A 27,345-nucleotide genomic window follows, 5' to 3' on the forward strand; every position below is an offset into this window, starting at 1 on the left:
TTTTTTTTCCCCCACAAGCAACACATTTGATGAAACTTTACAAAGCTTTTTCACATTTCAATTCCCAAATATTCCTGAAATTAATGATGGCTGAATTCCATTTAGCTGCTTCAGTTTCAGGGTCAACACTGTCATGCTGTCATGGTTCTCTAAGACACTTGAATAGAACAGAGCTATCGTTAATTATAATTTATAGACCTATAGTGTACAGGCCTTTTAATGTCATTATCCAATATAATTATGGTCACAACAAGTTGTTTTATAGCTACAGGGCTTCTCTGCTGACACAATCATTATTTCTCTCTGCAGCAATGACAGTTGTCCAACCAGGTAGGTGACCCAAGTGTCAAAGTGTGTACATCATTTTGTCTCCTCTTAAGTTAACATAAAAAGTGGAGATTTAGTCAGTTTTTGTCTTGTAAATATCTCATCTTCATCATGGAAAAAACGTTGTTAACACATTTTCTCAACACAATTGGTCAACACAGTTAACACTAATGTGACCTTAATTATAATAATACTGATGAAAGAGCCACTGCAACAACAACACCAACATATACACCTCAAACAACAGCAACAAATAGAACTGGAGGTATGTGTCATGGGGTTTTAAAATAAGAATATATTGTAGCTAAGTCGTGCAAATGCAGCCTAATATGAACTGCCCATTTTTCCTACTGTCAGACACATTCTTCAGGCCCTGTCACAGGCAGATGGACCTGTATGGAGTTTAGATGGAGTGAGGAATGTGGCTACAGTATATTCCATTCCCCGTTTGCCCTTCACTGACTTCAGCTGTGCCCCACAGGGTTTGGACTTTAAAGAGTAGGAGTAGTAGTTCAGATATGCTGAGTGCAAAATTTAGTCACAGCTGGATCATTTTTGCAGGACTCATTAAATAATTAATAGTGGTTATTAATTTTTAATACTTTTAATAATTCATTCAAATTAATGATTATTACATTTAGCAAATGTCATGCCGCTGAAATCAGCCCCGATGACCTTGACTGACCTGTTAATGCGGGTTTCAGTACCTTGTTATGTTGTGACGGGTGGCCAAGAGGAAGTCATTAGTGCCCCTCTTCCTGTCCACCACCCAGGAGCATGATGGGAGGGGGGAGTTGTTGTCTGGGCGGTGTACTTAACTCGGCGCTTCCTGTCTCTTGCACTGCTGACTTGACGTCTTTTCCATGTGTGTGTTTGTGTGTGTTTAAAGAGTATGTATATAGTATGGGGGTGATTATGATTGTGTGTGTGTGTGTGTGTGTGTGTGTGTGTGTGTGTGTGTGTGTGTTTGTGGTGTCACATTAAAGGTTGAGGCTTGAAGCTCCGATTTTAAGATTAAGAGTTTGTTGTTGAACAATAATAAAAGATGTTTCTGTTCTGTGTGCTGTTCAGTTTTCCTCCTCACTGACCTGCAGGCTGACCTCTGACCTTCAGATAGGGAGTAGTCCTGCATGGTCCGGAGGTCATCCAGGTCATTATCAGTCTGAACAAAAGTACACACTGCAAGTCAGCAAATCTGCACTGTCTCTCCGTTTCCTTCAACAACTCACTTTTTTCACATTTGATTGCTACAGTAGATGCACACCCACCTCTAGGATCATTTTAATGTCAAACAAATTATTTTGCACATGTGGAAAAATGAAAAATAAACTGTCAATATGTGACGTCCTCCCTGTTTAAATGTACACCTGTACATTTATTGGATGTTTTTTGTACATTGCATACATGTGCTAATGTTCTTACTGTGGCTGTTTCCAGATGTATGGGCGCTACACCCAGGAGCTCGGGGTGTACGCCAAAGAGGAGGCCGCTCGGCTGAGGGAGAGCGGGCAGAGACGATCGGTCACCGAACGAAGCCGGGCCCTGGACCTGCTGGAGTACGACAAGGGACGCTGTGCCAAGTGTCGCAGTAAGTGTCACGCCACAGGGTCAACACTGAGACTGAGGGTTAAACAACCACTTGAAATGGAAGTATAGTTACAGAAATGTCTATACGTTTATAATCCAGCTGTGTCTGTAATCTGGGACTAGTGTTTTTTTTTGTTTGTTTTTCTTTTTAACTGATGATGTGACAAAGAAAAGGAAGTGTTCTTGGTTGCATAAATGCTTCTACTGTATGCAGAAGTACAGTGACCAAAAATATTCCTCTGAATTGGTTAAAAAATCTACATAACACCAAGAGGTTATTAAGGTTCTTTTTTTAAGATTGTAGGCAGATGAGATAATCCATTTTCAATTTTCACTTCACAAGAAAAATATGATACACAGTCTAATAGTCCCCTGATTGGCTAAAAAACCTTGATGAATGCCATTTGAGGAAAGACTCAGGCTGTTTTGAGGACTGCTTCAACATTTAACATTACAGTTGCATAAATCATATGCATACTGTTTGTTGATTTCATGATATAATATTATATATAAGGATAAAACTTCTCAGAATATGCGTCAGATTCAGTCAAGAGAAATATTTTCTCACATCATGAGAATTATTCAAATACTGTTCAGCCCTTGAAGGGAGCAGAGCCTATTTTGTTTCTATCAAGAACCATTTTATAAGTCCTTTCTTTAGCATCACACTCAAATAGCTCTCAATGAACCATTTATGGTGCTGTATGAACCAAAGAAGAAAGTAAGAAGCCTGAAATTTCTCAAATCAGCAGGATGAAACTTTTTCTTACCGTTTAGCATTTTAAGAGATCATAAATCATCATACCATGCTGCATAATAAGCATTCACATCTCAATTCAGTATCCTAGCACTATAGACTATTACACTGTAAATCATGGTTCACTGTTATTACTTTATACTATATCTGGCAGTAATGCATGTGTAACAGCTGACATTAGCGTCAAGTAGAAGGAAAATATTCTGTTGCAAAGCTCCTTTCTGGCTCTTAAAATGAAGAAACATCTTCATTACCATCAAATAAAATCAGCCTACAATTGCAGTTTCTACTCTTCAGGTTTTAATACAGATTGCTTCCTGGCCAGCAATTCTTTACATCTCCTCATATATGATATAATTGACTGGTCTGACATTTCCAAGCAGTCAATAATAAGGTGTGCCTTGGAACAGAGTGCTCTGTAATACTAAAAAGGTCAAGTGCAGTGTTTCTCCGAACCCCTCACATGTATTTTAACGTCACTGAACCTTATATTTTACTGTAGTCTGACCACCAGTGCACTGATTGGACAACTGCTCAAGACAATTTCTAGGTAGCACTTCTAATGGGACTAAAACCCCAGATAGCTCCAGTGTAAGACAGTGACATTAAGGGTTTTTCTTTTTTAATCTGGAAAAGCTAAAAAAAAACAAGGAAAGAATCACTTTATTAGCAGTCTTTACTGATGAATCACTTCAAAAAAGTCATGTAACTGCTACAGTGGTAAGTGATAGGATTAGATAGTACATTATATCTGCCTCATTAAAACAAATAGTCAGAGTATTCGCTCCATATACTGCAGAAGCCCGAGCCATCTCAAGCATGACTGCCTAAAGGGAACATCATTTGAACATTATAGTGTTAGAAATATAATACTGAAGGCAGTTTGCTGGTCTTAAATAGACTAACTGCGTTACTTGCTTTTTGCTAGAGGAGCATTGATCATGTTGGACAGTGGGGAAAGAAAATAGAGGAAATGCTGTGGCGCAGAATAAAAATCCTTCGCTGTGGATCTGTTGACATCATGTGAACGCATCCGGCATTTAAATGCACGGGTAGATTCACGTGAACATTCGCCCCTCTCCTTTGTCTTTGTACTGTTGGTGGTGATAATAATAATTATGCCTGTATGTTTGTGTGTGTGTATGTATGTTTGTGTATGTGTATGTGTGCAGCAGATAGTAATGAGATTAGACATGATTGTGTATGGGGACACATAACAGGATAAAACGGGTTGTAAACACAAGTGGGGAAATGTCATTCAGATCCATGTAGAAGATGAGAGAGGGCACACACTCTTTCTCACTCTCTCTCTCTCTCTCTCTCTCTGCTTTTCCTCCCTACAAACACACACAAACTATGGTAAATCACAATGATGCACAACTTCAACTCCTGTTCAAGCTTTATTTAACCGAAAGTCTCTTAGTGACCTGTTGGGACTTGCTAAAGGAAATCTACATCACCTCTGTGCTGTGTCGCTCTTCCTCTTTTTAGTTTGTTTCTATGTTTTCTCTGTTTTCATTCCCTTCTTTCCTCATATTTTAAATAGGTAACACTTTATCAAGTGTCTGCTGAAGTGCTGTTGAGCATGTCGGTAACATTTTCCTCCCTGTGCAGCTGTCTGTTCTGTGTAAATATAGTGCCCTCTACTGTTGAGAACGACTCAGTGCACTCAGCAATAATTACACAGATACAAGTTTTTCCTAAATGCAGCAGTGTGTGTGTGTGTGTATGTATGTGTGTGTGTCCTCTTTGCTCTCATCTCAGTGATGAGTTTTACTGTTGTTTTGCTGGCAGCTGATGAGTCAGCTATTCATCTCCCTCTTCCTCCTCCTCCTCTTCTCATCCACTTTGTATGGATCAGGACACCAAAATGCCCGCAATTGAATTGATTTGTCCCTCAGCAGGTAGCTTCAAGCAGGAGAGATTTGGTCTGGATTGCCCTGCGGCCACACATGCTTTTTTTCTCTGCATGACAAAAAGACAAATATGAACACACACAGAGTGAAGAAAAAGAGTAAAACAAGAAGTGACCGGCTTGAGATATATGTAAATATAAAACTGACACACACCCTCTGTGCTGCTGTGGGTTATGACTGTAGCTGCAGTGGGAGATGGGGAGGTGTGTCCAGTCCTGCTTACATACACACACACACACACACACACGCACAGTATCCCCTTGCTTAGATCGGCACAATCTGTCTTTATTATTGCTCACTCACATTGTTTTGTTATTTATATTTTATACATGCGTGCATGTGTGCACATATACACACACTGGGAAACAAACACACATCTTCCCATTCATTTGCTGGTGTTTAATGATGCTGAATGATGCAGCCAGCAGCAGTATCTCTAGCCTATCATCTGCACTCACTGGCCCCATAGGAGCTGTCATCACTTTGACTGTGTTAGCAGTTTGTGTGTGTGTGTGTGTATGTTTATGATATGCTGGTACGACTCCTCCAACAGCCTGGCAGTCCCATCAGCTTCAGGCATTGTTGCCGGCGAATGTAATGTAATGACAGCAGAGCAGCTCAAACAATAGGTAGCGCCTCTGTAATTATGGCCAGCAGTGTAGCAGGCAGAGCAAGATGCTGCTGGCAGTTGAGAGTAGTGTAGAGCCTGGCAATGTGTTCACAGAAGTCAGCTTTAAAATGTAAGGTTTTCTTTTATAACAATATGAGATTTTCTTTTTTTGAGATAGTTTTTATGGTGAAAAGCAAAAGCAAAAAATAAACACAATACTAGCTTTACAGGTCAACACTTCATACACTTTCATATTTTCTTCTCCTCACCCACCCTTCCACCCCACCCTGCACAACAACGACAACACACATTACCAAAAGTAAATAAAAAGGCGAAGACAGCGATAACCAATTAAAACCGATACAATAATACCAACAATGGGGTGAGTAAGTACATGGCCAGGAAAAAAGGAGTATTCTTCACCTGGCTAGAAGTATTTCAAGGGAGGGGCTCCACTGGCACCCCGAAAATGGCCAGTAACAGGCAAGGCTATAAAGCTGTTATTCAATAATGCTGAGAATACATTGAAAACCGAAGATCAATATGTTCAGTAAGTTTTGGGCAAGACTGGAACATATGTGAGAGGTCTGCCTGTAGACTGCCACAACGATCACATCTGATCAGAATCTGGGTAAATTTACTGAGGTGGGCTCTGTGCACCACCTTTAGCTGGATCAAACTGAGTCAATCACAAGATGACGAAGAATTCACCCTATCTAATGTCACGTCCCACCAGTCCTCTGTCAGTTCCATTCCCAGTTCCCCCTCCCATCTGGACTTTGACTTGGAAATATAAACCCCCTCTGAGTAGAAGATAGCTTAAAAAGGCTCTCCCATAATGGTTCTTGAGTTGGCCTGGTAAGGAATCAAACTAGGAAGTGACGGACTTGAAGATAACGAAACAAGTTTGAACATGGCAGACTAAATTTGAGACATAAAGTAGACATATCACCATCGTGAGGTCTTTAAAGCGATTGATACTCACTCTGCTCCAGAGAGTAAAGGTTGAGTCCAAAATGGAGGGAGTAAATACTATAAGTGGGTATTGCTAATAGGCCCCAGATTCCACACTGAGGACACTTAAAATAATGGTGGAACTGTATCCATATCTTTAAAGTGGACATGGAGGGAGATAGAGGGAGAGAGGAACAAACCAGTGCAGACAGGAATTATGAGTGGCATAATTGCACCTCTGGGCTACACTTGTTAGTCTCAGGGTTTTTATAACCTGTAAATACGTTTTTGTATGTTGGCGGCCCAGTATAATAGCGCATAAAATTAGGGAGTGCGAGACTGCCACAGTTTCTTGGTCTCTGTAAAATAGCATTACTCATTCTAGGAACCCCCTAATAAGACTTGGGTAGAAATTGAGGAAGTCATTGAAAAACTTACAGAAACTCAGGTGAGATTTTCATCTTAATGTATTGCACTTTTTGTGAGAGTGAAGCAGCAGACTGCTCCAACGCTGAAAGTCTGACTTCATGTTAGCTACTTGTGAGGCAAAAGTGGCCTCAAAAATGGAGGGTACTGTGTGGGGTAATCTTGATACCCAGATATTTAAAGCCTATTTGATTTATTTATTTATTTTTTCTTTGAACTGGTGACTTTTAAGGCTTGAACGGTTCTGCCCCTCCAGCAATATTTCACATCCATCATCCCTTATGAGGCAGAACCCGGTGTGGATCCTCTGCCAGGGCACCTTTGGCCTTTTCAAGTCTGTGGAAATGCTGAGTGGATCTTTTTTGCTGGACATTTTCCCATGATCAAACAATCAGAGTAGCATAATTAAGTAAATTTGACATTTATGGTGGACTGGTAATCCTTGAGTTACTTTCATAAAGTTGCTTTACCTGCAGTTTTCTACCTGCAGCTGATCCACCAGTTGGGAATCAAGATTTGTTGTGCAGCTTTGTTGTGTGCCCTCGTGAGTCGTGACCTAATGCTTCAGTGATTGTAATTACTGTAATCTGACCTCATGGTTTATCAAATCTTGATGAAATTGTCTGAGCGTTAAAAAGAGAGTAATTGCCATTTACAACTTTTTAATTAAGAATATTTGGGGAGAATGAAAAACAAAATGTATCCGCTTGACACACATAATCATCTTTGCACATGCTAGTTTTCAGTGACCCTGTTTTTAGATGATGTCAGGTCACAGTTTTCACCAAATTGGATATATATAACACAAATTGGACCACTGAACTGTCTTTATGTTTATGATTGGAAAAATGGATCGGCCAATAATAATGCAGCCTTCCATGCTATCTATAGTAAACAATCTCAGGAATACAAACACCACAGGGAACTGAATACTATGGTCACTGATGTTCACTTGATTGTTTGAAGCTTTTTATACGGGACTCCCTGCTGTGTTTGGCCATGTTGAAAGAGCATTTTATCTGAGTTGGCATCTACAATGATGCTCCTTTCACCCAAACAAAAGAAAGCGGTTTGATAAACTAACAGAGGGAGTGACCAGTTGGCATCATCATCTATAGAGCTCTGTGTATTTTTAGCTAACAGGGCTAAAAATATCTAAAAAGTTAACAAGGATTGCCAACTATTTTCAGCAATGAAATGCATCCACTTTTCAGGGAGCACTTTGATCAACCTGCCAGGTCAGGTCACCCAAACACCTTACGTTCTCTAAATACTCACTCAGCACATTCCCTTTTCAGTCCAGTCAGACTCTATAAAAGCTGGGATCATAAGACCTAAACCTACAACTAGATAATGATTGCAGTTTTGAATTGGGTTAATACAAGAATGGCACTGCTGTTTATCAGGGTTTTGACAAGATTACAAGGGTACAAATAAATACATGGAGTAAAGCATTCTGGCATCACAAGGGGGAAACTGGCAACTGAGAGCAGCAAAGCTGAATGTGTTTTCGTGCCCACAATGCTTCCATTTGGAGCGCATAAACTGGAAAACAAGTGCCACAAGAATTAACATACGGTGTTTTCACTGACTGTTGCCTGTTCAACCACCCAGTAAAGTCCTTGGGGAAAGCCTGTTGTTGTTCTGGCTGACCAGCAGGGTGCAGCATTGAGCTTCACAGCAGCACATTCAGAATGATGCTGAGAAGATGGAAGAGAGGAAAAGGGGAGCAAACAGTATAAAACAGGAAGACCCCAGAGAGGAAGTGTGATGCTGGCACCCCTCTCATCCTCTTAGTTGTGTTTGTGTGTGTGTGTTTGTGTGTGCTTGTTCTCAGGTGTGTAATCTCTGGATGTCAGGGAGCATCTTCTCAGCCTCAGTCAGCCTGCCTGTTCACGGTGCATCAAATGGACTTATGCAAATATTTGTATATTTTTTCCCTTTTAATCCATTTTTTATTTTCTGCCACTTCATATTCAGTTTAAACGGCGGGTTAGGTAAGGTTAACCATAATGTAATTTTCTTATGTCGCCACCAAAGTAATTTCATTCAATTGGATCATCAAATGTGAAACAATAGAATTTCCTGTGTGTTATTGTGCTCTAATGGTTCGTGGCATAAAGATACTGCGTCTAATTTGAGGTTGACCATTTTAAATTGAATCCCTGCACCGGACAGGGTTAAAAGGTAAAGATTACACAAGCAGTGTGATTTCATTACGCGTGTGTGTGTTTGTACTTGTGCATGTGGGCAGTATAACGAATTCTGTTAAAAGAGCTCAGCCATGAGAACGGACATAAAATATTCAGCTGACAAGAGGAACTTGCCTTGACACAAGCACGCACGCACACACAGTGCAGCATTACAAGGTAACTCACAGTGATGCACCAATTCAAATCCCAGTCAAGCTTTATTTATCCACAGATGTGACTTAGTGATCTAATAGGACTTGCCAAAGCAAATCTACATCAACCCCATCGGCTCTTTTTTCCTTTCAGTTTCTTTTTCTCTGTGTTTTGCTATCCCTTTCTCAGTTCAAGTCAGCGTCAGGCATTCATTTGTCTAATGAGCTACAAAAGATAAAGTTCTCGTCTTATAACAATAGAGAAACGTTCAGATAATGAAATATCTATTTTTATCTCTCCATCTCAATCTTTCTTTCTTTGTCTCTGTTGCTGTGGGAAGCGGGTGAAGAGGGGGGTCACCTCTAGCTTTTGTAACAGCACGTGTGTGTGTGTGTGTGTGTGTGTGTGTGTAGGAACAGTCAGGCTTCAGGCTACTGTCATTCACTCTCTGTGCTGATGTCACAGGCTCCCACATGGGCTCCCAGCATCCCAGAAGGGTCTCTCTCTCTCACACACACACACACACATACACACACACACACACACACGGTGCAAGCAGCTGCATCCACGATGTGATGAAATATACACAGCTGTCTTTTTCCTTTTTCTTCCCCCCCGTCTCTCTCCCTCTGTTTCTCTTCTTCTGTCCACCTGCACCGCTATGTCATTTAATTGGTTCCAAGACACACACACACACACACACTCATACACACGCACAGCGTTTTGCTTCAACAGGTGTGATGTCAGCAGGAGCTCAGCATGGCGCCGCATGTTGCTATGGTGACCGGCAGGCACCTAGCGACCAACAGTTGCTCACATACTGTACTCTCCCTTTCCTACCTCTCTTCTTTTATCATTTCTTCTTCTCTTCACTTCTGTTCTGTCTTCCTCTCATCTCCACCTCCCTCTTTTCCCTCTCCTCTCCTCTCCTCTTCCCATACTTTCCCTCTCCTCCTCTCCTTCTTTCTTTTTCTCTTTCACTCCTTTCTATGTTCCTCCACTCATCCTCCATTGGTAGTGGAAAAGCTGGACAGAAATGGCAGAGCAGAAAATCACCTGATAGGCTGATGGCAGGTTGAGGTGTGAAATGGACACATTTGTCACAGGACACACACACAAAAACGCACACCAACGCACACATGTACACTTTGATACTCGTTAACCAATGACACTTTCCATGCTGCTGCTGCTTTGGCGACCTGCGTGGGGTGCAGGCTCGTGTTGTTTTGCTTGCACCTGTGTGTATTTGTGTGGGCACTCATACTGTAGGTGCATACGAGTGCACCTGCAGGTGTGTGATCATGCAAAAAACGTGTTTTCCCAGCCTGCTAATTCCTTCTGATGTGTTGTCACAGCTATTTAGCAAGGATTAGCAAAACACATCCAGAATTAAAATTTTGAATCACCTTTATTGGACAGAAAAACAACAACAATACCAAGTAAACAACCAAATACATCCATCCTCTTAGGTAAACTAGAATAATAAATGAATCAACCAATAATGAATAAACCAGCAGAAATTGAGGAAGAATGAAGGGATTAGTTGAAGAGAGAAAGGGAAGGGTAAAAAAATGGAAGGAAAACACTTTCTCTTCTTTCTCAGTCTGTCTTGGATGTTGTCTTAAATCTGTCAGACAGTTTCAGCTGTCAGGTGTAGCGTTTTAGGTGAAGGACAACAGTTAAAAGATTCACTGCTGTCTTTGCTGTCTGCCTCTTCATCAATAATCATACCAGTAACACTTGTTTAACACTTAATGAATAAATGCCACTAATCAATACTTTTTAAATATGAGTCAAATGACTGCCTGTAATGTTAAAATGATCGCTTGTGGTAAAGAACCCACAGAGAATTATCACCCATCTCTGCAGTTCCCCTCACCTCTATGGAGCTTTTTAGCCTCTCTTAGCTTGTTGTTTTGGTTGTACAAATTCACCATCAACCCTGTTTCCAGCAACAGCAAGCGGCTATCTGCCACTGAAGAAAATGCCACTGTATAGCTAACAGGTAAAATATCAGGCATGGGATGATGAAGACCAAAACATTAATAATATTTGACTTAATTTATCATGTAGCCAGAAATGCAATATATGCAGTTATTGATCTATGTCCGTTTGAACAACTTTTATCCACGCTAGCGGCATGGCTCAGAGATGCAATGTTTGTTTGTTGGTTGGTCTGCCACTTTGGTCCAGACTGAAATATCTCAACAACTGTATTGATTGCCATTAAATGTGGTACAGGTACCCAGATGCCCAGATAAGGAATCTTAAAGACTCTGATGAACCTCTGACTTTTCCTCTAGCGCCACCAACAGGTCAAAGTTTTCATTTATTCAGTGAAATATCTCGACATGTAATAGATGGATTGCCACAAGATTTAGTGCAGACATTCATGGTCCCCAGAGGATGAATCCTAATGAAATTGGTGATCATCTAGCGCCACCATGAGGTTTGGCTTTGAGTGAAACTATTGGATGGATTACCATGGAATTTGGTATACACATTCATGGCCTTCTTTAGGATCAGTTGTAATAACTTTGATGATTCCCTGACTTTTCCTCTCACACCCTCATCAGATCAAAATTTCAGTTTGTCCAATACTTTGGTTTATGAGCAAATCTTAACAAAACTTATTCCCTCAGCCTCAGCAATACTTTGTGTTTAGAAGAAAATAGCTAATGTTAGCATACCAACACACCAAACTAAGATGGTGAACATGGCAAACATTATATCTGCTGAACAGCAGCTTGTTAGCATGCTGATGTTGGCATTTTGCTCAAAGCAATGCTGTGCCTAAGTGCTGCCTCACAGAGCCTCCAGTGTGGCTGACTCTTCTTTGAAGTCTTCTATGCTGATGCATCCAGGTCTGTAGCTGATTAGTCATTTTCAATATCGATAAATCTGTTGACTTTTTTTTTTTTTTTTATCAACCAATTAATCATTTGGTCTATAAAATGTCAGGAAACTGAAAATTGCCCATCACGATTTCCCAGAATTCTAGGTTATGTTATCAAATATTGATTTTTTTTTTTTTTTTTTTTTTTTTTTCCCCATCTAAATCATTCAGTACTCAAAAGTATAATTTTTTTTACAAGGAAATAAAACAGAGAAGAGAAGCAAACCCTTTTTTTGAGTGTATTTATTTTAGTGTTTTTTTGCTGCCATCTTATACATAAAAACTTTTTTTGTGCCTGAGATGTTTAGAGCAGAAACAATTACTTGATTTAATCAATATAAAGCTGGTTGATTGTTGATCAGTCTAATTTTGTGGAAATCAATTAATCATTTCTGCTTTGAATAAAGTAATAAAATAAAAAAAGGTGATACAATATGCCAAGCAGTGTATGAATCAGCTCACTGCATCTGATAAACAACGTGACAAAGCAGTCACGAGTTTTTACACGTGGATCCCTTAATCTGAAGTACCCATACATAATATCCACTTATGCACCCACTGACATGATAATGTTCCCACCACGAAGATCTCATTACACAAAACACAAAGCGCATACCTCTTTCACATGTCCAACCTGTAGCCAATTTACTCACTTTAAAGTTTCCATATTTTAGCTGTGATGAAGGTCATGTACTGGAGACTGCATGATTGGACTGCATTTAACAAATCAACAGCTCGTGCAGTGAATGGGCAACATTAACCTGGCGCTTGATTGAAGAACACATGCTGCTCACCGTTTGCATGCACTCACCAAAACACACACACACGTTTTCAAATACATATACGTGAGCCACGTGAGTGTATGTCCTGCCCGTGTGTGTGTTGGGCACCACGCTGATGCACTGCGGAGGTGTTCGGACGTCATTCACATTCAGCTGCCAACCAAGTCCAGGAAGTAGCACAAATGACACGCACACGCATACACACACACACACGCAGCGTTTAACCATTACTGCTTGTGTGGTTGATGGGGCGTGTGTGTGTTTGCGTGGATGAGAGAGTGAACTTTCACTTTAATATATCAAGTAACCAAGGAGACTTAGGCCACTGATCAATATTTGATTCAGTGTCATTCGAGCAGATTGTGTGTGTGTGTGTGTGTGTGTGTGTGTGTGTGTGTGTGTGTGTGTGTGTGTGTGTGTGGTGATCTTGGACCGCTGTTGTCCATTGCCTTTATTATAGAGGTTGTGGCGCAGGTCCAATGTGTGTGTCAGCAGAGAGAATGGTCACTACCCACAGTGTTAGCTTACATTGATTTTGTCATCCCAGGTTGAGCCAAGATGGCACCCATAACACCAATTGCTGCGAACATTAAAATGGTGACATCATATTTAATATTCATACACCTGTCCCTGGGTGCCAGATTTCTTCAGGAGTGGTTTTGTGGTAATTCCAGCGTACAGCCGGGGAAGGAATTGTTGCCAAACAGGGACGTTGAGTTCCATCAGTGCAATAAGAGCTGGAGCACAGTGTGGGCCGTGCTTCAGCTGAAGGATGATGCAGTATCCAGTGTCGTTCTTCATCAAGAGAGACAAACACTGATATGTTCTTGTCTTTTTAATAATAAAAATATATATTAAGTAATGTTTATGTATCAAATGGACTAAAGTAAAGGCCAGCTTTCTCTATCAGATTTTTACTATGAACAAATGGGTCTAATGTTACAAGAACATAAGCATAACTCAGCGCATTGTCCTGTCATTATCATTATCTTATATTACATTTAGAAAATATGGGTGAGTTTAGTTGTTACTGAGATATATGTTTCCAAAAGTGTGCAATCTAAATACATAAACTAGCCACACCACAGTTGCAAAACTTTAGATGGGAACACTGAGAGGTCGCTCAGTGTAGAGAGAGAGAGTGAAACCTATTCCAGTCCCGTTATTCAGTTTGCATGATGACAGGTTTCCGTGACCTCCCTCTGTAGACATACTTGTCTTCTCTCTTGGCAGTGGGGTAAGAGGTTGACGAGCCGTCTTTTTCCAGCAGCGATACTGTCACTGAGAGGGACTCAAAGGGTTGCCAAAGTCATCAAGTCTCTAAATCTGCTGGGAGCCATTTTAAAGAGTAATGCGGCACCCAGGTTGAGTATCTCATCACCTATTGAATGATTTTGACAAAATGCGAGACGGTGTGGGTGAAGAATGGGGGAGAGCAGGGGAATTCAGGCTTCGGCCAGAATGTTGAGAGGAGGAAGAGGGTGGAGTGTGCGTCAAGCGATATGATAAATCAGTAAAGAAATGGGAGGGAAATAAAATGGAAGTGGAAAACCACTTTGATTCACCACTCTGAAACAGATTCTCACTTTTAATGGTCTATTTGTTACGTGGTCACCGTCTTGAGATCATACTGCAGTAATATCCACTTTTATACAAATGACTGAGTCAGTGGGTAGATACAGTAAAAGCAGATTTATTTCTGAATTAACTGTGGTTTGATTTGAACCTGTCCATGGAGGTGCTGCATTTATCAAGTGCATATATACTCATCAATTAGCTATGTGTTTCTGACAGTCTTTACTGCAGCTGTAAGCGGACAGCACTTAGGCTCAGGCCAAAGTTTTATTAATGCTGCCATTAATTTTTATGTGTTTGGATTGTGATATCAACATGTGGCTTTTATGGCTGGCTCCTCTCACTGTAAAATCGATGGTTATTAAACACCAAAGGCCTCAGAGAAGTCGGCGTCCTACTTTCTTGGTTACTTTGATGCTTTTTGTATTTCTATGTTTCGATCCTCCTTGATCTTTTCTGCTGTCTGGTTTTAAGTACTTGCTGTTTTTTTAACAATTCCTTCTTTATTCTTCTGTCCTCTTGTCCGATCTTGTTATCCCCATGTCCTTGTTTCCTCTCCTATCTCCTCTCTCTCTTCTCCTTTTCCTCCATCCCTCATTTTCTTTTCCCTTTTCTCTCTCTTTTCAACTTTCCCCCTCAATCTCCTCCTATTGTTCTTTCCTTCCTCCTTCAGTCCTCTGACCTCTCATCTCCTCCGCTTCCTCTCCATCCTTTCATACCACTCAGCTCTCTTCACTTCTCTCTCTGCCTGCAATCCATCACCTCCTCCTCCTCCGCCCCCTCTTCTCTACTGGGTATAATCTGAAGCATGAGTGTGTGTGTGTTGGTGTATCTCTCTCTCTATCCATCTGAGCCCCATGTTCTGAGTTATTACTCTCTAATCATCAGTGAGCCCAGAGCCAATCCACAACACACACACACACACACACACATTTTTCCATACTTTACAGATATGTATCCAATCCTGGATGAGAGCAGAACACTTTTCATCCTTTCATTTGTACATTAAATGACTGTTTGTTTCAGTCATTGAGTTTTTGCGTTTGTTATGCAAATCTATCAGATTGTCCATTTTGTTCTTTTTAAAGTTCAATATCATTCAGTTGGGATTGTCCTTTGATATGATGGATATGATATTGTTTGATTATTTTATTGCTATAATGTTAGTCTTGTGATATATGCAAAAGTTCTTTTAACACATATTTTTAACCCTGAAGAATCCACTGAGATATTTTGGCATGAAAATAGATATTTGACCATTCGCACCACAGCCTCTTTAGTTACGTCTGCTATGACGTCAAGCTTCCCGTTCTCGCACGGCACATATGCAGTTTACAATGATGTTAAGGATTTACCATAGAAATTCTCAGTAATTTAAATTTTTTTTTTCTTTTTTTACACAGACGTAAACTAAAGCTGCTTGTCAATCCTAGCCAACAACTGTGGATTTTGTCGGATGAAATGATAACTATCAACAGCAGATTTATCAACCGTAACTAGCATAACCTAATGCTAACGCTAAGACTCTGAGTTGGTTGAAAACCAACATTTTAAAGTCTCCATCACATTTATAATTTTAAAATGGAAACCATGGAAAAATTGTCTTAAATATGCAAATGATGATATGTATAGCCTAATGCTAAAAAGATCGAGGCTAAAGCTCCATGTCACAGGCTAAAAGTCTGCTAGCTGCTAGCTGGTGACACATGTAGAAGAGATGGAAATAAGAAATGGCATTATTTGTGTATCGCATGGTTGAGCTAGTACACACTTTTATGGTACGGCATGATAGGTGAAATGTTATTCGTCCTGACATAAACCTGCGTGCTCTATGCTTTCTAGAGGGAATAATACATAGACAAGGAACTCAGTGGTGAGATTTGCTTTAATTAACATCTGTATTTTCAAACAGTGTGCTTTACCTTTGAAGTGAAAAGAATATGAGGAGGGCAGGACGAGCTGCCTTCGTTGCGTTAAACTCTTGATATACTAACGTCTTGGTTCCCACAGGGTGGATGTTCCAGTCCTCAACAGGTATTTCTCTAAAGTAACCTGCAACGTTGCATAATAATGTACAGTAGTACCCAGAACGTTTTTAAGAATAGATTTCATTTTCTGTATCCTGTCTTTTAACAGGTGGTTTGATTTTTATCCAGCTATACTAGCATGAGAAGAATTATGGATACATATTTTAATTTCATCCAGAGGAAGTGGTTGGCCCCGGATCTCATATTTAAAGATATTAAAAAGTTAAAAGCACAGAAATTGATTCAATGACTAATTCAGAGCCGTCTTTAATGATAACCACTCATTGTTTATTTAAACTTCAGGATGTCTTTATGCTTTCATGCAATTGCAATTTCTGTTAAATGAATTTCTTTAATGTTATCAAATCAAAGTGGAGAGAACAACTGTGGTCTAAGTGCCCCTGTGCATTCTCCAATAAACTCTACTACTATGAGGAATCAGCAGGACCTGAGGCCTGTGTCTCAAAGCTAGATTATGTTGTTAGCCAGTTATCTTGGTGGCTTTGTTTACACACATTTTTTTGCACATAACACTGCTACCGAGAAGCACTCCACATAAATATTTAGGACAGCATTTCATGACAAAAGGTATCAATATAACAACCATCTGCCATCTTGAATTTATATGTGTCATAGGTTTGAGGAGTGTGGTGTGAGCAAATCCAAAGTTAGTTAACTTTTTTCTGGCTAAAAATACATATTTGCTAACATTTCAAATGGCAAATAACTTAAAATTCAACACATCTCATGAAATATTGAAATGAATGTGACACAATCAAACACTAACAATGACTTAAGTGGGTTGAAGCTTTTTCTGTCTTTTATTTAATACATTTCCTAACCTCACACAATTATCAGGGGTCCTGTGCCCAGCTATAGCTCCTCTCTGCCTTTGTACCTCCTTCATTGTTTTCTTCATTAGTCCCCTTCATCCCTTTTTTTCTTGGCTTACTTCACTTGTTCCTTCTTTACCTCTTCATTTCATCCCTTTCTTTCCTTCTCTTTTAAACTCATTTGCCCTCTCACTTTCCTCTTTCCTGTCGTGCTTTCCCTCTTCCTACCTAGTGTTAGCAGCGTGCTTGTGTGTGTGTGCTATATGAGAATCTACCTGGGTTAAAACATGGTATGGAATTTCATTGATTTGGGCATTATCTCAATAAACAAGCGTTCTGAAAATAGCTTAGAGTGGATAGACTGATGCACTGATTTTTGACATGGTAAAAACATAGTTAAAGTAGGCGAGTCTAATCTAATCATTTAAAAAAGTGGTCGTAACTTGTCCCACCCTCATATAATGGCTATGACAACCGTGCCGAGCATAGCTGTTGTTAGAGCCCCATGCACACTGTTTAGATGTGTACAAATTCTAATCTTGATAGTCCTGCTTCCATTTGCAATTCAGGGATGGTTTAATGGTCAATTTCAAAAAATTAAAATCTCACTTAGTCGTTCATTAATACAACAATAGTGTGTGTTTGCCCCAATGTGATCATGCCATCAAAGTCAACCTCATGAGTGCTAAATCATTCATTATCGACACTTATTAAACTACCGGTGTCTTATTTCCTCCTCTCCTTTTCATATTTCCTCCTTTTTCTGTCTTATTTTCTTCCTCTTTATCACTGATAAACCCCCTCCTCCTCCTCCTCCTCCTCCTCTTTTCCATCCCATCACCACTCTTCCAACACTTATCCCTCTCTGTCGGAAAGTTTGCATTCTACCATCACTCCTTCGTCGCTCTTCCCCTCTCCCCTCGGCTGCTCGTTTATTTGTCGTGCTGCTGACTTTACACAGGGCCAACATCGATCACAAACTAATAATGTTGCATAGAAAAATGGATAAAGAGGGAGATTTTTCCCCCTTTTTTTTACATTGAAGGAAGGGAAACTTGTTTAAAATGAAAGATGGATTGTGGGTTTGAATCCATTTTTCAAAACACACATACATGCTTGTGTTTAACTATGTCATGTGGTCTATCTGTCCTCCAGGGTCAGGGTACCCGTATGTTCTGGAAGCCCCAGCCCAGGACTTTATCTCTGGTAAACATGCAAACAAAAAACATCTGAATTATTATTCCCAGTCTGCCCGTTGAACTACCAACTACCCATCAATCCTTACACCCTCAACTCTGCTACAGCTAATACAGCCGCACTACTACTCCCATCATTAATCTTTAATAAGTGGTCATTAAGTGTTGCTGCAACTTAATCAAGTGCTTGAGAAATGTTCCTTCCCCAAATGCTGTGCGACGTATTAATACCGTCAACAATTTGATAAAATCACATGGTTGTTATCTGCAGATTCCCTCCGTGTGGGAGTGTGAGTGTGCGTGTGTGTGTGTCTCTGAAGGCAGAGAAAGAGGGAAAAATAAAAGCACTAGCCTGCAGTTTGCAAAGACACACACACACACACTCTCTTACCTCGTGGCTTCATATTAATCAACATCCAACATGAAAAATATCTGTGTGCATGTTATTCCCGTTCTGCTGTGCGTCTCTGCGCCAAAAAAGACTAACTCCCGCAGCCTGGCCTTATTATAGCTAGCCTCGAGCCTTAATGGAAAGTAATAAAGAGCTCTGAACATAGTTTAGTTGTGTGTGTGTGTGTGTGTGTGTGTGTGTGCGTGTGTGTGTGAGATAGGGGAGATGAATGGCTCTGATTAGTCGGTGCAAGCTGCAGACAACCATGATGATCAATGTCTCCTTTTCTTTCTGCTGCTTAAGAACAGACAAATGTTCCATGGCCACACACACACACACACACACACACACACACACACACACACACACAACTGTGTGCAGTGTGTTTGTGTGTGTGTGTGCGAGAGAGAGATTGTGCATTTGCGCACAACTACGTTTTGTTTCTCTTATACAAAGCCAGAAGATTGATGGTGTTTCTGCTTTAATTTTGCATTTCCATATGTATGAATGCTATAACACCTTATATGGACAGTACATATATGAATATACTATGTGTGTGTGTGTGTGTCTGTCAGTTTGAAGAATTGCAAAGGTATGTGCAATGGAAATGCTCTGAAATTGGTTGCTCCATGTGTATCAGGGTATAAAAGTGTAAATCAGTGCACTTGTGTGTCTGCAAAACACTGCAGAGCGGAAGCGCTGACTCTGCAACAGCAGAGATGGGGGTGAGAGAGAGCGAGAGAGAGAAGAAGGAATGAATGGACCAAGAGCAGAAGTGGAAGGAGGATTTGAAGGAGAGGGAGGTAGAAAAGTTAACGTAGGAAGGGGGAGGATGGAAGTCATAAGGAGGTAAAGAAATAAAAGAAAGAGATGGAGGGGGAGTTGATGGCAAAGGTCTGGGGACCGGATGGATAAAATAAATGGAGGTAGAATGAGAGAGGTAGATGAGAGAGAAGCAATACAGACAGTTACTGTAGCAAAAGGTCCCTCGGCTTTTGGTTCATCAGGCTTTCATCCAGGAAATGAAACGACTTACCTCTCCCCTGTGTGATCAGGCTAAACACACACACACACACCCACACTGAGAGAAAGAAACACATTCTCCCAGCGCATTTAACACATTAAGACCGGATGCAACATTTGCGCGCTTCTTCCTTTAGAGCCCGATGCGACATGAGTGTGTTTTAGATGATGTCATCGTTTTCAAGACAGGTGACCGATGAAAAGCATCGTGATTCGCCGAAATACACATGGGGAAGGTGAAATACAATTTGGGATGTGTTTTTTTTTGTTTGTTTTTTAGCCCATCTTAGCCTCAGATTTTACAAGGTTGTTTTCAAAAAATGCCTTATGTTTTAAAATGTTTTTTTTTTAGAGGGCGCCAGGGTGCAATTTGTGAAAAAATCAGAGGGGGGAAATGTTCGACAATGCTGATTTAACATGCCAGAATGAAATCTCCTGACACTCCTTTCAGTACTGTGGATAGCACCACTCGGCCAGACATGCCAATACACTTAATGTCATTCTTGAAAGTCACTGTTTATTCCAGCTCTATATGCAGCAAACTTCAATACTGAATAGAAAATAATCACAACATGCAATAGTGCAATGTGCTTTCATCATACAAATAAATACACCACAGTAATGTGTAGTAAGAAAACAGTCTGTGATGTGATGACAGACTTCTGTCTTCTTTTTAGACTTTCCTGTGGAGGGGTCGTCCCTCTTTTACTCACATCTCTGCAAATCTCTGAGCAGGGAAGGAGGCAACCCCTGGTCCATCATGTTGCAGCGCTTTACTTAGATTTTTTAGCCTGTAGCTTATTTTTATTTTAGATATTTTATATGGGCTATGGATGAAGCGGCATAAATCACTATGAGGAGGATAAATTTTGTTCCCACCGGGGATAAAAATAACCCTGCAAATTGCACCCTGGAGGGCCTTAGATCATAATGGGTTAAATCACACACACACAAACTCACTCACTCACTCATACTTGTATTGATGGACTGTTATTGTCATCATCAGTGGCACCATCTGGCTGTCTTGACTCTGTGCACGTGTCTGTGTGTCCGTAGTGTGTGTTGCCAGTGGAGAAATCATGCCGCTGCTTTCTCAATCACATCATCTCTGCTTCAGTGTCGATGCAGAGCTAATTTCGTTCGTTGTCATCATCACCAGTGTTTGACTGTTGTTGCACTGAGAATCATGAAACAGAGGTGTCTGATCATTATTCCAAACGTTAGTCCCACTTGGAGACATTTTTAAATATCAAGTAAACGCATCTTCATTTGATGATGCATCTAAAAACCTGTGCTGCTTTACAACACTTAAACTTCGTTTACTTACTGTTCACAAGCAAACTTGCATTCATTACTACTGTTCATAAACAATAAAAATATTTACAGTTATTACAACATTCTAACTCCAGGTTTTATTATAGTGGTAGTTTATGATTTATTTTTCTTATTATGAGAGTAAGAGGTTTAAGGGGCTATGAATTTGCCACCATAGCAGATGAACCAAAGGTTTTCATTACCTATGAAACTTAAGCTGTTCTGAAATCCTCCAAACCTTTAGCTTCTTTACAAACTGCACTACTTTTTGATCATCTGCGTTAGGGGTCAGATTCCTGGACTCTTTCTGGAAAACAGTGATCTTTATTAGTGAGCTCTATCTGCACCAGTAGACTCTTATCAAATCAAAATAGTGCTGCAACTATAACAATTAATTTATCAATATTTTGTCAATTATTTAACCAGTCTTTTCATCTTCAAAATTGATGACGTTTAAAAAGCAGCAGGCTGTATACATCATGGCTGTGACTAGTGGTTAAAGGAGCGGCTGCAAAACGGTGGATAAAGACATGTTATTTAAAAAAACTTTTAATATGAAACAGAAAAAGCAGGAAATGTTGGGTTTTCATCAGCAGTAACTTAAACACTAATAGTATCGCTAACAAAGCTCTGCTAACTCAGCGATAAACACATTTCATTTCCTATAACTTCTTCACAATAAAAGCCTTCTGTTAGTTTGTCAGTCGAAAGCTTTTGATATGGCGCAGCAGCAGGAAATGTGTTTTCATCAGCAGTAACTTAATGTGGCTCAGATACACGCTGAAAGCAATCAAGAATGAAACGGTAAAATAAAGCAGGAATCTGAAAGTACAATTACAGCAATTCAGGAAAGAAACTAAACTTAAAACCTCAAAGATTTAGTTTGGAGCTCCAAAAGTATTGAGTGCTGAACACACAGAGACTTTTAAAAGCGGCTCCCTCTTTCTGGTCTCCAGCACAGACATGAGTTGAGTCTCACAACACAGGTTGTTTGAGGAGGGGAAGTGGGGAGAAGGCATGGGTTGGCCAAGGTTGGCAAGATGTCACCGCAGTCCGCTTGGGGGCAGGTTGGGCGTGCGCATCTTGGGCGTGACTCAGCACAACTCAGCACATTTAAACTAGTAATGGAAACACAAATCAACGTGGCATGGTTTGACTTGGTTCAGTCAAAAGTTCTAATGGAAAAAACCCAAAAGGCTACTTTCACCTCCTGTCTCATAATGGTTCATTCCAAACCATTAGATTCAGAAGGGGTGGTTGCCATGACAGCAAAGTTCGGGGTCTTGCTTGTAGAAACCAGGTCAGGTGCCGATGGCTGGCACTGTTGGTTCCAAAGCTCTGATGAGACACAGGGAGGAGTAACTTCATGGACAGAGAGAGAAAAAAATCCAGTTGCCCTGAGGACCTAATGCGTTCATTAAAGATGACATTAAGGCCATAGTATTGATCTTTGGATGTGTGTGTGTTCAGTCGAAGATCAAAAGATCCATTGATCAAAAAGTTTCAAGTAAAGTTTTCCAAGCCTGAGGTGCTCAGGCTTGGAGGTAAAATAATGACATCCTGCAGTAAGACTATTCCAGACAATTAACCAGGGACCATATGTCTTGCTAGAGTAATGTTATACCATTAGATGTAGATACAAATGAAAACAAGTTGATGGTTGCCTACCCCCTGAAGTCCAAGTGTGTGCATGTTTGTGTTTTTAAAGTTTGGTTCCACTTGGAATCCAGTCCAAAGTTGACAAAATTCTAAGACTTGTGACTTTGTGTTCAGACAGAATGCAAAGCAAATTTTAGAGGAAGTGCAATTATATACCAAATCAATGGAAAGACACAATTAGTCAAAAATTCCCGCGGGGTGGCAAAGACAGGTCTGCGTGAGTTGAAAACATTCCAACCTGAGTGAAAACTTCGTAAAGCTTTATAGACAAGGGAAAAAGAGAGCAACTTGACAGTATCTGATTAAGGTCTTGGTCACCAAAAGCCTCCAGAACAGCTTCAGTGCTCCTTTTCATAGATTCTTCAAGTCTGTGGAACTCTACTGGAGGGATGAATGCCATTCTTCTAGTGCTGTCTGCCAAATCTCCAAAGGATGTTCAACTGGGTTTAGATCTGGTGACTGTGAAGGCCAAAGCATGGATGGTAACTGTTTAATTCTGCTGTACAGCTATCAAGAATCTGCGTTGGTAATGTTACTCCACTTCTTAATTTGGGCGAGCAGAATCTTAACTAAAGGATGTCACAGCACACAGCAGTGAGGCACCAAACCTAGACCCCAAAAAATTAAAATAAAAAATCATAAGTAACATAAACTGAGAGCTGAACTGAAACCTCAAACTGAGACTTTAGCCTCAGATGTTCAGCTCATTAATGTCCCTGTTCGCTAAGAGTTTTGACCCAAAACAGAAATCGTATTTGCTTCTTGGAAAAATTATTGCTATGAAACATTCATAACAAGTCCACTTGATGCTATTTGATGACATTTCTCTTCTTTACCCTGCATTGCTTTGAAATGCAGAAAAATATCTGAGTTGAGCTCATGGGTTTTAGTGTTACTCCCTTAAGAAACATTAAACATATATCACACTCTCTCCGCAAGCGATTAAAGAGGAATGCCAAGGCTGTTTTTGCATAATAACTTTGTGGATTGTGCTGGCCTGTGTGTGTGTGTGTGTGTGTGTGTGTGTGTGTGTGTGTGTGTGTGTGTATGCCATTACACCTCATTAAACAGACATTGTACTGCAGCCATAAGACGGATGTCACAACCACCGTTACTCGACGAGCGAATGGAGTGATTGAGTGCGAGACGAGGCGCTTTGCCTGCTCGCCCGGGACTGACGCCGACGCCGTTACAGCACATTTACATAAACATCACCTCCTTTTACATCTCATTAGCATAGAGAACACATCAACATGAAGGAAGGAGCAGAGGAGGGATAGATGGATAGATTACTGAATGGAGGGGAGACAGGCTGGGGAGAGCAAGAAGGAGACGCTACAGTTAGTGTGCTGAGAGAAATGGGATTGCCATATTAAGTACCAGAGGAAACATTTACAGATGCGTTGTTGGTTTCATTACTACAACAACGTTTCTTTTTTGTCTTAAGGGGCCAATTTGTCTTGTTAGTTTTTGCCCTAATCTTCTTCCTCTTCCCTCAATTCTCTCCTGTGCTGCCTCTTTCTTTCTTTTTACCTGCAGCTGCAGACAGTATCAGCCATTTATGTATAAAAGACAGACCAGCTTTCATGACAGCAAAATTTTGAACTGGAATCTGTTAAATTCAATGGAATCGCAGTGATCAGTGGATTCACAAGGCGAGATATATCTGTACAGAGCTTTCACATTTATTTCGACTTCGGTCCACTTTAGCATGCGAATTCGGCCAATTGCAGTACGTCTTGTTAGTGCTAACTTTTCCAACACTTTTATCTAACCCTGCTCTACTTTGCAGACAGAAATCAATGGCAGAAATATGACTTTTAAATAAACTGTATTGGCTTTTTTCCAGCTGGCTAGCTGACCTGCTCAAAGCATTGTTGCAGAGTGACAATTCATCCAGTGTAGCTTTTTGCTAATATGAGAGTGAAAAAAATAATCACAGAAAATAAGAGACCTACTGTGTCACTTATACATTTGTCAAAATCAAGCCAGTCTGGAAAACTTTAATCGTGGATTCTGCTGAAGTCAAGACCTAAACATTTCTGTTGCAAGCAATCATGTGATGCCAGTGGAAATTCCCATCCTATGTGAACGTACCATAAAATCACTTTCATGCCCTTATCTGTTTCAGATAACAGTAACTGTAAAGGGCAATGCATGTCAGTGCCAAAAATGTTAAAGATCCCTTCCAGACATGTTTGAAGATAAATTTAAAAAAACTCTGCTTCGACTAATAATTTGTGTCTGATATGGTTTTTCCACAAAAAAGTTCAAATACATCCTTAAAAATCCTCAAAATTAGATCTCATCCTTTTCCCTCAAAAATACAGAATCAACAAATATGCAAATATTGTTAATTTCAAAAGTTTGACTGCTGGACACGATGTCTCCTACTTCACCGTAAAATCCATTCTCAGTGTATGTGCTCTGGAGGCTTCAGGTTTGCACATCACACTTGTTTAAGTTGCATATTGGACCATGATTGCCTCCAAAATTGTTGTGATGTCATAAATCATGCTCATAAGTACACACCTTAAACTGAGATTTAAGGTGAGCACAGATAAACTTTCATCCCTCAGCAGATGAATGTGAAAACAGCTTTCAAATGTCAAACTCTGCACATACATCATTCTGCACAGTGAAAATCAAACATCCAACTGGAGGAACAGAAAGAGAAATACATTTTTGAGTTGAGGGAGACTTTAAGTATAGTCTTTCACAATTCACATTTCACAATTAAATGAAAAAAAAAATCTCTATGGCTCTGTTTCTAGTCTCCTCTAACCGTTTGACAATGGAAATAGTCAATAAGAATGTTATATACTCTACAATGTAGCCAACTTGTATGGTGGAACCTGATAATACGAACTAAGTTATAGGTTAACTCACACAATATGTTCAAACTATGCTGTGCTTCAGTGTAAACACCAGCCTGCTGGTTCCTAACTTAGCTGATGTAATGGTGAGACATGAGATGGTTGGCACTGTTTGTCCAGACTTCTGCTCCTGAGCATAATATTCTGACGGAGACAGATCATGATTTAAAACCCACAACAGGTATTGAAACATCTTTTAAGTACAAAAGTAAGTACAAATTAAAGTTTAAAGGTATTCACACTAATTTAACTTTGATACCAACATTTGTGGCATAACCCTTTAAAAACCTTTGTTCTGTACTGTATATACATACAGTATATACTTTACTATACACACTGTATCTCGCCTCACTCTATCTTTCAAAGTTGCTGTTTAAAAAGCAGAAGAGCTGAATAGTCAGATTTGCCTATATTAGTTCTGATCTAATTAAGCTGGTGGTCTTAAACACAACCAGGCATTTCTAATTGAATCTCTCCCTTATGCATGAAGCCACATAATGAATGTGGGAGCACATACACGCGCAAAATGGGGATAGGCCTCATTGGCATGACTGTGCAAAATTAAGGCATTAATGGTAGGCTTCTTTACCCTTTACACCCATATATAGCTGTCACCTTGCATAACAAATGAGGGGGTGATTTGAATAATTGGATTTTGTGTGGGAGCTGTAGCAGGGAATCTGCACCACTAGTGATTTTCCTCCAAGATGTGTGTGTGTGTGCGTTCACTCTGCCTACCTCTTGCCCTCATTTTCAACATAATCACAGCAGAGTTAGACTGATATGTTGGTTTTCAGATACTTTCCTTTTATTAAAAAATACACATTGGTTTGTTAGTTTCATCTACCTCTGAGATGATGGATAGGGTGCGGTTTGATTGATTACACATTTAATGTACAAATGATCGATATTGCCTCAGAGAAACCCTTTTCCTACTGGGAAATATCAACATGCCATCCATGAAAAAGGTCTATTCTTATTAAAAAAATTCAGGCTAGTATGTAGGAATATCATTTCTAGTTCAGTAGGTATCAGGAGGTCTTGTGCACTCTCACTAGTATATGCAAGACATTTAGTGATATTACACTGGACGTCTCAGCAATAATGGCTAGCTTTGGCTGCACACACCAGCCCCAGTATTACTATTACAATGCAGTCAAAACCCAGAAGGTCATTCAACAACATATCACTGTTCTGAAGGTATTTCCACAATCCTTAACTCTTTTAACCATGTATATGAAAAAATACAAGAAAAATACATTTTTTAGACTGTATTTCAGACAATATACCAGTATAATCACAGAAATGTCATTTCTGCTTACCTGTGTTTGGTTTAGGAAAAAAAGGCACATCTTGGGAAACAGGTTAAAAATAAGCATTTTATTGTGCAACATTGTGCTTTCTTTGATGTCCCGTAAAGCCCCTAAACACCTATAATCCCCCCTCACAGGTGTTTCCACTTATGTTGCCTGATTAGACCTCTTCTCAGGAGTGAGTGGGAATGAACAGACTGTGCTTGATTGACATCTCCCTCACCCTTAGTTTTGTTGCACCTGTTGGGCAAGACAATTTACACTCATTGCTATTAGTTCATAGCATCTGGCTACATTATGGTTGTGACCGAAATCACTCCCTGTTTACAGTCCGCTGTATTTAGCCTTCACCATTTTGAGTGTCCAAATTCAAGTGTGTACAACTATATAATGTCCGCAAAAATAAACAACTAACAATCCCACAACAATCCTACACTGCACCACATTTTATAGATGGGGAAATTACTGCGACTCTACAGCTGTCAGAGATGAAGCAAAATGATGATTAGTCAGTGTCTGAAAACCTAATTTACTGCTC

At 40.1% G+C, this 27,345-nt stretch overlaps 1 protein-coding gene across 3 annotated transcripts in view; it reads left to right on the plus strand.

The window, feature by feature from the left end:
• The window catches only part of LOC137185691 (chloride channel protein 2-like), a 161,569-nt gene that overhangs the window by 46,014 nt on the left and 88,210 nt on the right, over positions 1-27,345 (plus strand). For 2 of the 3 annotated variants that reach the window (XM_067593993.1, XM_067593995.1), the window contains exons 2-3: positions 1,765-1,915; positions 18,191-18,241. In XM_067593993.1, coding sequence (XP_067450094.1) covers positions 1,765-1,915; positions 18,191-18,241 — 202 coding nt within the window. The remainder of the gene's footprint in view (positions 1-1,764; positions 1,916-18,190; positions 18,242-27,345) is intronic. The other variant, XM_067593994.1, reaches the window with a different exon arrangement.

This window comes from Thunnus thynnus, chromosome 7, assembly GCF_963924715.1.
Source record: "Thunnus thynnus chromosome 7, fThuThy2.1, whole genome shotgun sequence".
NCBI classification, from domain to species: Eukaryota; Metazoa; Chordata; class Actinopteri; order Scombriformes; family Scombridae; genus Thunnus; species Thunnus thynnus.